Raw genomic sequence first — 15,345 nt, forward strand, 5'->3', positions numbered from 1 at the left:
GTCTATTGATTCAACTTAACAGAAAGGTCATCCATGAAAACAGCATATAAATATGGACTTAATATACTACCTTGCTTGGTACCATTATGAACAGAGAAAGGATCTGACACACTGCTACCCCAACTAACAAACATGGATTGATTACGATACATGTGTACAATCAGCGATAAAAATATTTTGGGGATTCTTCTGTTGATTAATTTACGAAATAGAGTCCAGTGATTAACTTTATCAAAAGCTTTAGTGGCATCCAAAAAAGCTATGAAAACTGGTGATGATTTTTTGGAATAATAAGTAGCTAGTAGCTAGATGCTTTATTGTAAAAATGCACATGTCAGTCTCGTGACCAGGCTTGAAACCAAACTGGTTGTGAGATGTAGTTAAGTAAGACTCAGTGTTATTTGAAATGTGTTTTTCAAAAATTCTTAAATAAGACAGAGGCCACTGCAATAGGCCTGTAGTTACTTGCACTACAAATTTCACCATTTTTGTTTTTAATTACAGGCTGAATAGAACTTGAAAGGAAGGATAACTATGGTTCATACATGTGTTAAACGAAGTCGCTTTATAATGAATTATTAGCCTTGTGTCGTGCCCCCCCCCTTGAACTGCTTCGTGGCCCCCGGTTGAGAACCACTGTAATAGGGTATGAATGCCGTTTTTTTTTATGTCGGTACGTAAGCTATATTAGCATGTAAATTAGCTTTACATAAATTTAATACAAAAACTTACGAAAATACAACAAGGCTAGCTGCGATGCACGTTACCAATTCGCTGCCGTCGTCCATGGCGGGTTATAATAATTTCAACCAAGCTCTGCCATGATATATTCTTTGCTGCAAATTCTATGATGTCATGAGTTTCAGACACGCCCTTATTTCATATTCTTTCGTGTAGGCTACATCGATGAGGACATGCCTTCATTGTGTAGGCCTACATCAATTTCTGATTTTGAACTTGTCCGTGAAACTGAGCGACACTTCACTAGTAAATTATGAATAAGGCGTCGTTCACCTTGGAGGTTTTTCGTAGCAGCCTGAGATATTTCGAAGCCAATTGCAAACACAGCCTAAAACGATATCACACAGAAGTACTCCAAGTGTGCGATATCCGTGACGAAACAAGTGTACTGGGATTTAAGTAAAATCGTCCAGATAAATTTATACCTGCTGTGCATACTGAACATGGAGAGACAGCTATTTTATGAGTTGTTTAAACGGTTCCATTACATTTGAACCCACGACAATTGCACCTATGGAAACTTGCATCTACGGATATTTGAACCCATACTAACCCGAACCCACAACAATTGCACCTAGGTGCATACTATTGCACATATGGAAATTTGCATCTACGGATATTTGAACTTTTAGCACCCGCATATAGATTGCATTGAACCCGCGGATATACGGGTGCAAATTTACGTGGGTTCAAATGTGCCGTCACCGTTTAAACACGAAAGTCTGAACACATGCGATTAAATTTCACACAATTAAAATGCTGTTTCATACGAAACTCCATGATAGAAAACTGTTTCATCGGACCTTCTTCGAACATCTTCACCGCACCCCAAGGATTCGATCGAACACGTTTAAGAAATACTGGTGATACATAAACTCATTACTCAACTCAAAAGAGTATATCTATGTTAGCCTTGAAATTCTATTTCGATTGTGCCATAAATATATTGAACACCCCCATGTTACATCAGATACATCCGTATAAACATACTGTGTAGGATAAGTATGAAAGTTTGGCCACATTCGGAAGAAAGCCATCTGCTTGGCAGTAATCATTACTGATAAACAACATCACTATTTTGTCTGAGCACTAATCACTTGTTGTTCGCTGTCCGATATAAGAACAGTTTTGTCAAACGCATCTCCTCTTGCCACGTCGAGCGTCTAACCCCGTTCGCGGATCTGTTTAGTTTTATTTTCGTTCGTTGTTGAAAGGTTATCGGAAGATGGTGAGTATTATAGTTACTAATCGCTACTGATGCAAAAAGTCAGCTAGATGAGCGAAACATGTGGGATTTTTATGTGGGTTTATTTCACTAGCCAAAGCTGCTGAAAGGAATGTTTGAGGTGAAATAATGTACAACTAGTTTATTGATTTTTTAACTGTCTGGCGCGGGCGTGGAAGGCACGGTGGTTCGTAACACGTCGAAATTTAAAAATTCCCAAAGCCTCTTTACGACATACCATATAAGGCCATAGTTCCTATCATTGTCAGGAGTGAATTTGTATTACAGCGCGAGTGTATTTCAATTCACGTTGGACAAGCCGGAGTTCAAATTGGAAATGCATGCTGGGAGCTTTATTGTCTGGAACATGGTATAGAACCAGATGGTAACATACCAGCACGTTCTGATCCCACCAAAGAATGCAGGGCCGACGATTCGTTCAACACTTTTTTCAGCGAGACGGGGTCTGGAAAGTATGTCCCGAGAGCAGTGTTTGTGGACTTGGAACCAACTGTTGTAGGTAAAATGATAAAATATAAAAGATAACTTGATTTAAAACATACAATCCGTGTCTAATAACCTAACCATTACAGACGAAATCCGTTCCGGCAAGTATCGACAACTGTTCCATCCTGAACAACTGATTACTGGGAAGGAAGATGCAGCGAACAATTACGCGCGTGGACATTACACCATCGGTAGGTAGTCTCATCTAGAGAGTATTTTTTTTTGACGATTATTAACTTTTCGAGAATTTTTAGGCAAAGAACTGGTTGATTCCGTTTTGGATCGAATTCGAAAGCTCACTGATCAGTGCACCGGTTTACAAGGATTTCTCATTTTCCATTCGTTTGGCGGCGGAACTGGGTCAGGATTTGCCTCCTTATTGATGGAGAGACTCTCTGTAGACTACGGTAAAAAGTCGAAGCTAGAATTTGCTGTCTACCCCGCTCCCCAGGTAAGATCTATCAATGTGACAAAAGCGTTATCAGGTCGGCTTTTTTCCTGGCCTTTAATTAGTAGGCTTATTGGATTTGGGTGTTTCAAGGGGCAGTGCCCAATATAATTTTTTTATGTTTTCCAAGGTTTCGACCGCTGTTGTTGAACCATACAATTCTATTCTGACCACTCACACAACTCTGGAACATTCAGATTGCGCTTTCATGGTCGACAATGAAGCCATCTATGATATATGTCGACGTAATCTGGACATTGACCGCCCAAGCTACACCAATCTGAACAGACTGGTCGGCCAAATTGTGTCTTCTATCACTGCATCATTGAGATTTGATGGCGCACTCAACGTAGATCTGACAGAATTTCAGACTAACTTAGTGCCATATCCACGAATCCATTTTCCTCTAGTTACATACGCCCCTGTGATATCGGCTGAGAAGGCGTACCACGAACAGCTCTCAGTAGCAGAAATCACAAACGCTTGCTTTGACCATGCTAACCAGATGGTTAAATGTGATCCTCGCCATGGAAAATATATGGCTTGCTGCATGCTTTACCGAGGTGATGTTGTTCCGAAAGACGTGAATGCAGCAATAGCCAATATCAAGTCTAAACGCACGGTGCAGGTATGTCAAGTGTGTTGCGAATAAGTGGTAGCTAGATATTAATCTTTTTTATATTTTAGTTCGTCGACTGGTGTCCAACTGGCTTCAAGGTGGGCATAAACTACCAGCCTCCGACTGTCGTCCCGGGTGGCGACTTGGCAAAAGTACAGCGTGCAGTTTGCATGCTCAGCAATACGACTGCCATCGCTGACGCTTGGGCACGTCTGGATCACAAGTTCGACTTGATGTATGCAAAACGAGCATTTGTTCACTGGTAGGAAATTTATGCACGTTTGTAGGTAGGATGTAGATTTTTTCAAACACGAAGGCGGATATTTTCAATTTAGTATTTTTTCCCCGAATTTCATTCATGCAAACTTTGAAACGTCAATTCATAACCAGTTTTTAAGATTGAAATGCGATAATAAATGAAGTTTCGTTTCGAAGGTACGTCGGCGAGGGCATGGAGGAAGGAGAATTTTCAGAAGCTCGCGAAGACCTTGCTGCCCTGGAAAAAGACTATGAAGAGGTTGGTGTCGATTCTGCGGCTGACGGCAGCGCTGAAGAAGAAGAGTATTGAGCAGACTTTGAAAATATGCCTTCCAATTGCAATATAAATTGTTAGTGTCCCTATTTAACACGTTCCTGGCATATCTGCATCAGTTGTCGAGATTTTCACGCATTTTCCGAATTTTGTATAGTACCACTTTTCCCGAAACGCTTGTTCCCAGAGCGGACACTTTGATCAGAATACATGCATTTCAATCAATAGACTAAATCTTAAATGGCTTGTATGGTATTAGCTTATGAATGAAATAATTGAAGCAATAATTGTGCCTTTTTCACGCATATTTGCTTGGGAACTATTTTGAGGCGCACGTTGCAGGTGAAATCTTTCTGGAGTCGGGCCTTTGACAATGCGTTTTTTTTGGTGCTTCAATTACTCGAGTTTACGGCTTTCGTGAAATTACCCGTCCGTCATGTCGGTTATGCGCATGGGTTTGCTTTTGAGTGAGTGGTAAGTAGTCGGCGCCCCGAAGTGGGATACTTTCTCGTATCCATAATATTAGATTTTTAGAAAGGGTAGTGTGATATCCCTTTAGCAGTTCTTATTGCGTATGAATCTGGGAAATAAAATCTCGTTTCGGCCGGCTTCGCACGTTTGGAACTTCACTCATCGTTGTCACGATGGGGAAGATAAGCGTAAAGGCGGCTTTATAAATCGGAATTCACGGCATGATTGTCCAAATTCGGTTTATGATGGTAAATGACCTACTATTCGCCATCAGAAACTATCAAACAAGCCAACAGAACTTACAAAATGTTGCTACGTGGCTAAAATGCTGATTCTTGTCAGGTTAGAGGCATCGCTGTACAACGAATTGAACAAATGTGGGTTTCGCGTTGGCTTTGATGGAATTAATAGTAATCGAAAATCGTATTCTAATTGGATTCGGTTCCATTAAATCCTCAAATCATCCCATTGCGTGAAATTTTTTTGTAAGCAAACACTCCACTTATAGCGCGGAAAACGTATGCCATAAAACGGTGACCGTACATTTGAACCCATGTACATTTGAACCCATGCGTATATCCACGGGTTCAATCTATATGCGGGTGCTAAAACCCATGGGTTAGGGTTAGTATGGGTTTAACTATCCGTGAAACAAAAAAAATTCCATAGGTGCAATAGCATACAGGTGCAATTGTCATGGGTTCAAATGTACGTGGGTTCAAATGTAATGGAACCCCATAAAACACTCGGAGCGGACGGATGCCGTCTACAGAACAACAACACAGGCTGATTGGAGTCTTATATGACGTACAATCATCATACACCAGTCAGCTGATTTCGCAGAGAGGCGTGGGTGTCGCGTGTTTGTTTCTTCGTGTTGAGCGACGCGCTCCGCATTGCCGATTTTCTGTTGGAAATGGCGGACAGGGGTTTCAAAATTTAGCGATAGCGACCTTGTGCTCGCGTCTCTCTTATTCCACTATTGTTTAGCAGCGGTACCCCGCCTCTTCGATACGCGTTTAAAAGGAAAAGTAGGCGCAGGCGTGCGAGACATGTGGCCTCACTGGAGAAGAAATGCTTTGAATTTGATTGGTTACCGAGTTTTTACGTCACGATTTCTTTGTTTTTGTGTTTAGCCCAGAGGTAACAACCTGACACGACGAGGTTTAGCGGGCGACCTTAGAGCATTTATAGCAGATTTATTTTTAACGAAATATTTGATTACAATTAGTGGAATAACGTGAAACTATTTTATTAAGCAAGTAACTTAGAATATTGACTGTTAATCATGTTGCGATCAATGAATGCATCTCCGACCAGCGAAAGTGATGACGATACGAAGGGGCTGGGGTTGGAGTTATTGATTGAAGCTGCAAACTATTTAGAGAAATGTGACAGTAAAAGGCAAAGAGGTAATATACTGACAATCAATTTGTGCATATTTTCCTCAATACCATTCATTTTAAATATGTAAATCGAGAAATTACAGACCTTTATCAGATGATATTTTTCAGTTTTCTTTTTTTATTCTCATTGATTATTAGCACATTAAGTTGTTGTTGGTGATATATTCTAGTATTGCATTTTACACTTGTGTGATCAATATCAGTTATAACTATATTTCTGATAAAACTGGAAAATGTACCAGTTTATAAAAGTCACTCACACAGGTCATAAGTCAGTAAGTGCGGTCATTCTATTTTTCTGCACTCAATAAAATTCAGTTTTGATCAAATACATTATCAATATTTATAATAGGCTATATATTGGTGGTATTGTCAAGAAAAGTTGTAAAACTTTTATACACGCATTGATACAGTATTGCAACGTGCATTAGAGCGTTTTGACTATTGCAGTTGTTACAATAAATACTTTCATCAAGTTTTAAGTAACGTATCAAACTATTCCAGAAGTGTCAATTGATTCAGCAAATGTTGCTCAGTTGTTTATGGCATGATGTAATAATTCACATTACAGTACAGCACACTATACAAATCGCGTGACATTGTCCCGTTTCAGAGAAACCCATTTTACAGATGATCAGACACCCCTTCTTTGGGAGACGTCTGGACATTGTTGTCCCTCAATATCGGTAATAATGCAGTATAATGAAGTTGCGCAAAATACTACAAAGAAGCGCACTCTAGTAACGTCATCATTGAATTCCTTGGGAAAAAATAATCCGATTTACAGAAGGAAAAAAAATTCTACCGTAGCATTCGAGAGTTTTTAGCAAAAAACGGCAATTTTGGTCATGTGACGGCCTCGATTAATTTAGATTTTTATTGAAACAAGCATGGCACGATATGAAGCATCTGACGTGGTCCCAGACGCCCCTCGTTTGTGAGACACATAGAGTGTTTGTTTTATTGAGCCAAATGGAGGGAAATTCTTGGAATTTGGATAGTGTGCTGTACTTTAGGTGTAACTTTCAACTTTCTAGGTATTTCTCTGTATTCAGATCATCGCAAGGTTTTAAATATATTTAGCATATTGCATTTAATAAGTATTTCAGCATATTGCATGTTGACTAAAGATTTTGGTTAAAAAATATTTTTGTCTGAACATTGATAAACAATATCGTACCTTATATAGGGTGACTCAAAAAACAGAACCCATAAATTTCTTAATTACTTCTACGAAAATATTTTAAAATCTGAACACGTAACTTCAGTTTGTGTATGATTGTACCCAAAAGTTGTAGTAATCTACGAGGCTTTGCATAAGAATTATCTTCTCTCTCTCCTTCTCTGAGTTCTGTTTTTGGGGTCATACCATATAATGATTCATATTGTGATTGAAAAAGATTTTGATTTTGGTGACAAATATTTTTTTTTATTTCATACAGAATCAGATCATGGATATGCATCAACTTTTAAATACGGTGACGATGAACCGGCTAAAAAACGACTGAAAAGTTCAAAGAAAAGTCAAAGCAGGTATGAATATTGTGATCAAAAATCTGTTAGACTCTTGAATAATATTGAATACGGATATTTGTTCTAGTTATGAATTCAATTATCCTTTTATATCAATTTAACATTTTTGACATGGTATTTCTGAAGTACTATAATGCTCTTTTTGTTTTCAGGACATCCCATAATGAACTTGAAAAAAATAGGTGAGTGGAGTTACTTTAGCCCCATAGGCTGGATTATCATCCGACTATTTAATTAAACCAAGATTTTGTGTTGTGGTAACTTCATTCTCGACTATCCATGTACCGGTAATGAAAATTCATAAATACTGACCTAAACTGATGCATTCATTAAAATTGCTCTTCCCCACCCTGGCATGTTTCAAATATTGAGCAAAGGTTTTAATTGTTTCTGTGATATATGATTGTATTATTTTGATACACAATTTAGACGTGCCCACCTACGAAACTGCCTCGATAACCTCAAATCAATCGTTCCTCTTGGATCTGACTCAAACAGGCACACTACCTTAGGACTGTTGAAAAAAGCTACTTCATTGATTAAGGTTGGTGGAAGAAATATTTTCAATTTGGATTTTCAGAATTAATTCGTAATACTTTTTGATAGTACATATTATAAAAATGTAATTTCCTGTATTTATAGACTCTCTTGCTGTGAAATTATTCAAGTTAGATACAGACTAATTTATGCTGGGAAAACTTTCGCAAGGCTGAAGGTTGTTATGGCTTTTTGGTAGCAGTTTTGAATATGTATGGATGATCTTAAATAAAATAATTATGAAAAATTATCATTCTTTAAATTTGTTAATATTTTAGGACCTTGAGGGGAAGGAGGTTGGTTATGAGAAAGAAAAAGACAAACTCGGCAAATATAATGAACAATTAAAGCAAATTTTATTTCGGTTGGAAATAAAATTTGAAAGACTGCGTCGAGATTCAACCGGATCTACTTCACTGTCTGAGTGCTCAAACGATTCTGATAAAGGTAGGTGTATTTTTGTTACAACTTATTTAGGTTCATAGCAATGCATGCACAACTAGCAAGAAGCGAACAATATGGCAAGCCAACATTTTGAATGTATATACAGACAAACTTCATCAGAGCGATTAATTTGAATAAGCCTTTCAGCAACCGCCTGCTATATTTAGTTTTATATTATGCACTAGTATATACTCCCTCAAGTAGTTTGTAAGTAGACAGTTAATTTTATCAAAAGGTTCTGCTTCCACCATGTTTTTATGCACAACATTTTGTATTCTGCAGAAACATTTGAACATTTCAGTTAATAAGTTTTGAATATTTGGTTTCAGAATGAAACATTCAAATTTTGAAATACTTAACATAAACAGATAATCAATGGATATTTCTGCCAATGAAGCCATAATTTAATAATAAATCAAATAAAAATTGTCTATTATTCTGTCCTATTTTTGTTATTAAATTTTATAACTGTGTTGCTACATATTACAACATCATTCGAAACATTTCTCAGAAGCAAGGCAATCTTATACATTACTGAAATTACAATACCATCTTGCAATGCTCATTGGACAATGATAATTTTCGTGTATCATAGTATTATTTGTTATCGAATATACCTATTGAAAGGATATTTTGGACCGTGTTGGATCACAACTCGCAAGTTCCCGTTTCTTTGTAACACAATTGATGTAGGTCACATGGCACGTCAAGTAATTTTGGTGTTAGTCATCGAAGCGTACAAACGAAGCGTACAAACGTCACACACCTAAGCATATTTACTTAAAGCCACACTTGGGCAAGTCCAGACTTGAGTCAGCTGGTATTTTGTTTGTAATCTGAAGATCTTATTCTCTCTTTTTCGAGTTGTTGCGTGCGTGCGAATGCTATCAAACATTTGCATCACATTGATGATATGCAGTAGTTTAATATTTAAACAGAGTAAGGCTATTAATATTTAGTGCCTTTCATGAGGTCAATTGTCTCTTTGAGTGTGACAAATATTATATCAATGTCAAATAAAATGTTCTTCATTGTAAATTTAATTCTGCGGACTGTGGTATTGTTCAACATTGGAAAAATAAAACTTAGGTTTTTTAAATTTCCCTCTATATTTAATATGAATTGATTCAGAATACTGAATTGCGTATCCCAAATTTTTCCCTAATAATAACATTTTTTGAAGGAAAACTTATTAGACTGAGAAATTCCCAGTAGGCCTACATGTTTTTGTATTTTATCAGAATGGAATTGAATTAAAGATCATTTCTGATCTTATCAGTATTTGAAATGGTGTGGCTATTGACTTTATATGCGAATCATTTTGACTTGTATTTTAACCAAAGTTTTTCAGCGTTCTAATGTCACAAATGCGAGGTTATGAAATTCATTTTTAAGCCTGCACGTTTTCTATTCATTTAAAACATTGCTTTCTAAATGTTTATATGATGGGTCATTATTGATAAATCATGAGATTGGATACCAAATTATCATTGTAGGGAAATTTCCATTATCCTCCACATATTATCAGTAATCAAAATTAGTTTTGTCTCTATTTTAGAGGAGAGTAATATGGCTTATATTGAACTTATTCGCAATGATCTTAACTACACATTGCTTTGACTGATTAAAGTTTTAATGGGTGTAATTCCATGTTCTAATAGTATAGTTAATAAGACTTGGTGATCTAAATTGTTTCTATTTGTTTCTATAGCCTCAACCTGATTAGCGTTTTTATTATATTTTAAATTAATGTAAATTTCTGTATTTTTTAATGAACAGATGAAATTATTGATGTTTTGGACACAAGCTGTAGCAGCAGCGACGAGTTAATCCAAGTTATGACAGCGGCCAACAACGATGCCAACGGTATGCTTATCAGCATGCCTGAAATTTTGATTGTCTCTACGTAGCATGTCTCTCTGATGAACCAGGTCAACATTTTCCTTTTAATCATAAACATTTTGCTTCGTCACTTCCAGTAATGACTACATTTGCGACTCTGATTATTTCTAAAAATAAATATATATTTCTATATATTAATATTATTAAGAAAATGAATTTTATTGACCTTCAAAAATTTCCTAACAAGCGAAAGCTAATTTCCCATGCCCTAATAATATTAGGCAAATTGAATCAGGGAGTTATCCGCTTTTATTATTTCATTTATTGAAATCTGATTTAGAAATTCTTTATGGTTTTGTTGTGCTTCCTATTTACTCTCATTAGGCCAATGTACTTAAATAAAAATAAATGACTATTTGGGGCACGGAATTTATTAGTGGTATATCAACACTTTTCTATATTGCTGTGGTTTTTCTCACATCAATGTATGAATAGCATAGGAGAATAATCTATTCTTCGTTTTTATATGTTGTTGAAGTAGTTAAGATTCATATAAAAACCCTATAAGTGTAAGATTCCTAGGCCTATCATGCTTAGGATTTATTATAATTGTTTTTGAACTGCATATTATTAATTGTTTTTCTCTGGCTGAAAATACTTTCTGTAATTACAAGCTTCGCCATGGAAATGGGAGCTTGCATTTAAAAATTTCATAATATGTATCGTATACATGTCGATACATTCTCGAGTCTCGAAATTCCAAGTACTGTATTGCTTTACAATAAAAATGAATATGTATTTTCATGTCGCAAAGATTTTTTGTTATGCAAATGCTATCGTTATTGCCCTACGAGCGAGCCAACCAACCAACCAGGTAAACTCACCTATCGCCTTTCAAGACATTTTCCACACCAAATGCGGCCAAAGAATCACTGTGAAAATTTGAAAAGAATATATTCAGGCCCATTCAAATTTGTATTGTGTGTTTTGTCTCCAGTTCTAAATTTCTAAATTCAAATTCAAGGGAAAACTGTGTTGAATTTTTGGTGCCTAAATTATGCATTTGTCCAACTGACACTGGCGACACAGAATGTTATTTAATATTCAGTTCCCGAAACTAAAATATCATAAATTGTGTTTATATATGAGTGTATTATTAATATATTGAAAAAAAAAATTATATATATAATTGGTTTTAGGTAATACATATGACTGTCTTGTGACCTGTGTATATCAACCAAAACTTTATTTTTTATATGTCTATTCGGTAATTCACTTAACAATGCGCCAAATTATTTCAAACCATTGGTTCAGGGTTTAACAAACCGTCATTATGCCCAATTTTTTTTATTCTAATCCAAATTTGTGGTCGCATTACAAGTTAACAATTGAAATAATCAATTGGATTTGACTATTGGATCCTTAAAAAAATATGCAAATTAGCCGGCCCCTGTGCCAGCGTAAGGTGTAATAGGCCAAAGTAAATCTATCGCTATTTTATGTAAAGTGTTTTATGAATAGTTGAACTCTTTATTGAAACCTGTTAATGCACAAACCTGAGGATTGTGGATATTATAATTCATTACTATAGGAGTGATCTGTATGCCAGCAGTCATAATATGACCCTCGGGCCTAATTTGGCTCGATGGTAAACTTGAATTAGGGCAAGTGGTTCTGAAAAAAATTCAGTTTTGATTGTGGTTCGAAGTGTTATTTATGTATAGAGGTATGTTTGTAGACAGTTCCGTATATTTTATGTAGAATGTAATCACATGTCAATACATCAGCAACTAGCATATTCATGAAATAAGCTTAGAATGTCTAATTTTTGTTTGGAAAGGTCATATTTTTTAGCTTGTGATGCGTTATTCTTTATTGTAATTCTCTCATTGTTGGGTGTATTTTTCTTATTTTTGTCAAATTTTTTGTACCTGTGTAAAACTTTATCACTACATAATGATACTATTCTGATGTCGTTTTGTAATAATATCTATTTTTAATACCCCTAACAAATAAAAAACTATATGTGTGCGAAATGAAATGTATCTTTATTTTCTCCGTGTTTTATTGTTTTTGTTGTACTATCTTATATTCACAAATAAAAAATAAAAATATAGATTTAAGGTTTGGGGATGTTCCATATCTAAAAGATATACATCCTAGTTTTAGGGGTTCAATTTAATAAGTTCATATTTCAAATGAAGCATGGTTAGGACCTTAGGTACTGATTATTCTGCATTAAAAATGAATTAATTCTATTGTAAAACACCTTGAACAGAATTTTGAAAACTATATATCCAGTATGAGAAACTATATATTCAGTAGGAGAATATGTGAAACACTTGAAAAATTTAAAACATGAATTCATTCTATTATTTGAAATTGCTTCATAATTGTGTCATATGCAAAATTTACTTTAGCACATTTATAAAAACTTCAGATATTTATGACAGAAAATTCTTTCCAATAAAACGTTTCTAAACAAATCTGTATTTTTTCAGATTTAAACCAGTTTTTCTGTGAAATTTGTTGTTCAATTTTTCAGGCATTCCCACCCGAGACTGTCAAATAAGCTATATAATTATCTTGCCATAATAACTGTTGATTCATTTTAAATCCCCAAGCTCAATTAACCCAAAAAAATTTTCAGTCACCATGTTTCAATTCTTCTCCTTTTATTTGGCTAATACTAAAAATTCTCGGATATCCACACATGTGAAAAAGTCCACTGTTGATTAAAAATTCGCTACAGTTAACAACACACCTCAAAATCTTTTTTGATTCTGAAAACTCTCATTGGTAAATGTGAATTATTTGTAACAAAAATAAGAGATCTTAATTCAGCATAATTGTTATTTCAGCAATGTGGTCCCATCAACTACATGTAGTATTATTAATAATTGTGAAGCTCCAACAAAGATTCTATAAATCGGGCTTATCATGATTAGACCTATGGATATATGATACCCTGTAAACAGCATCTCTTTTGAAAGCTAAGTATTGAAAACAATAGGATGTCTACATGCTTACCCGTATGGTATGTGTTCACAAAAGTGTCAACTGTCAAGGTTTCTCGTTATAGGCCTCTAATATATTTAAGTATTTAATTTTGGGTCATGCAAAACCAGGTAAACTTTTTGAGGATAGTTCTTCAGTTAAAATATAAAAAATTTAGGCTTATGGTGTTTGATTATGGGCTAATTCAATACAATATCAGATTCCCTTATTCTTAACAATAACCCCATTTTGGTTAACAAAATATAATTATGTGAATTCTAAAAATTCAAATTGATATTGAAAATTTGGCCTCCCATGTGATTGTGAAGAATCCATGTGACAAAGATTAGAGTCATATCATATGAATATGTTATTATGACCTACCCACTTGCTGAACTGAAAATTGATTTTACTTTTTAATAATGGCAAAAGCAACTGGATTGCTATTTTTGAGATTAACCCATGCAGTGAAGTATGTGTGAAGCCTTTTTGTTGTTTTCTGTTTTCCTCATTTGTTTCGCTCTAACTTTACAGCTGTGTGTACTAAATTCTCACCTGTCTGTCTCCTTATGATCTTAACTTTTTTTGTCATTTTCTTCTCATTTCTAGTCCTGCATAATCTCAATTACACTTTTTTATCAGTTAAAATTAAATAGGAGTAAGATTACTTTGCTGAATCTGAAACTTATTTTTGTGAAATAGGTTTTCACCACTATTCATTACTATATACAGTATATATATTTTGTATCGTGTAAAAAATTTTCCGCTTTGTTATGTCATTGTGCTTCTCTGTCAGAAAATATTGTATTTGTGTAAATCTGATCATCGGCCCCTATCTATTAAGCCGTGAATAAATATGAATGAAGTCAGTGGAACTTTTTTGATGTTATTCATAGTATCGTAATTGTATTTGTGTAGAAACCTATGGGCATCAGAACAATGTTGTACATTCTGTTCAAAGTTGCCCTTGTTTCAAGTTAGAAAATAGAAGTTGTATGGAGTTTTGGTCTAAATTCAAACCATTTTTAGTTGATTTTAGCACATGAATCTCCTCAATGCTTAGCCAAACTCAATATGATGTCACAGTTTGACCAGGTTTTTTGAATATGAAAAGTAAATTTGCACGATCCGACTAACATACAATTTTACTGTTTTTTTTTGTATTTTTTTAAAATATATTTTTCAATTTGGCTGTTTTGTGCTTTCCAAACTAAGTTCGGCTAAATTGCAATTGCGTTATTGCCTATGTTATTAAATTTTATTGTGCTATTATTCTTGTATGCGAAGCTTTCAAATGAAAAAAAAGTCCATCTTAAAAATTCAATTTGTTGCTGTTTTATTTTAATATATTCGGTATGGTGATAAAATATATCTTATGTGCCGCAAACTGCTGGCTTATTTCAACTTCAACCTCTTGAATTGTATTTTTTCCTTTTTCTCACTCGAAAATAAAATTTATTTCAATAGTAAAGGTATTGTGTCATGTTGTTGAAATCTCAACAGCCAGTTATTGAATAGGCAGCTTGGGGAATATTCATTTGTTGTCTTAAGCGGGTGTACCAGGAACTGTTGTCTCGATGTTCTCCAACTAGACCATATTCTTTGTACAGTACTCTGTAGGGAGGAATCCCCAAAGCAAATGCTGGTGTTTCACCTGGGCACCTGTAGTTCATTATACATTAACGATGGACAAAAATAGATTGGGAACTCATTTGATGGCGCAATCCACCCACGCAATGTCGAAACTAAAGACAGATGGAGAGAAACAAAATATTTTTCAATGTTGGTGTCAAGCTAGGAAAGTGTTGCGATACGGCTGCTACCAGTCCACAGACTTACATTACTTAAGTAAACTGAGTACTTTTGACGTTGTGGTGCTTGGTTGTCAAATATTCCTAGAATCTAACGAAGTCTGTCATATTGATTCGGAATTTTCACTTTTACATAGCTTTTTAATCCAGAGTTTAAAAAAGTCACACATGTGTGTAAAGTGGAATAGGTGGTAAGCAACAACGTGAGGTCATTCACGTATCAGTTTATGGT

General features: G+C 35.1%; 2 protein-coding genes across 2 annotated transcripts; both read left to right on the top strand.

The window, feature by feature from the left end:
* Positions 1-1,809: 1,809 nt before the first annotated feature.
* Positions 1,810-4,359, top strand: LOC120346443 (tubulin alpha chain, testis-specific-like). The gene is made up of 7 exons (XM_039416185.2): positions 1,810-1,969; positions 2,255-2,486; positions 2,560-2,664; positions 2,728-2,924; positions 3,052-3,549; positions 3,609-3,802; positions 3,976-4,359. The coding sequence occupies exons 1-7, from the start codon at positions 1,967-1,969 to the stop codon at positions 4,106-4,108; spliced, it is 1,362 nt and encodes a 453-aa protein (XP_039272119.1). The 5' UTR covers positions 1,810-1,966; the 3' UTR covers positions 4,109-4,359.
* Positions 4,360-5,300: 941 nt separating this feature from the next.
* On the top strand, positions 5,301-14,773 carry LOC120346456 (max dimerization protein 1-like). The gene is made up of 6 exons (XM_039416200.2): positions 5,301-5,955; positions 7,392-7,482; positions 7,635-7,664; positions 7,912-8,026; positions 8,298-8,466; positions 10,243-14,773. Exons 1-6 carry the CDS (start codon positions 5,832-5,834, stop codon positions 10,371-10,373), a joined length of 660 nt encoding a protein of 219 aa, XP_039272134.2. The 5' UTR covers positions 5,301-5,831; the 3' UTR covers positions 10,374-14,773.
* The last annotated feature ends 572 nt before the right edge of the window (positions 14,774-15,345 follow it).

Source organism: Styela clava, chromosome 8 (genome assembly GCF_964204865.1).
Source record: "Styela clava chromosome 8, kaStyClav1.hap1.2, whole genome shotgun sequence".
Taxonomy (NCBI): domain Eukaryota; kingdom Metazoa; phylum Chordata; class Ascidiacea; order Stolidobranchia; family Styelidae; genus Styela; species Styela clava.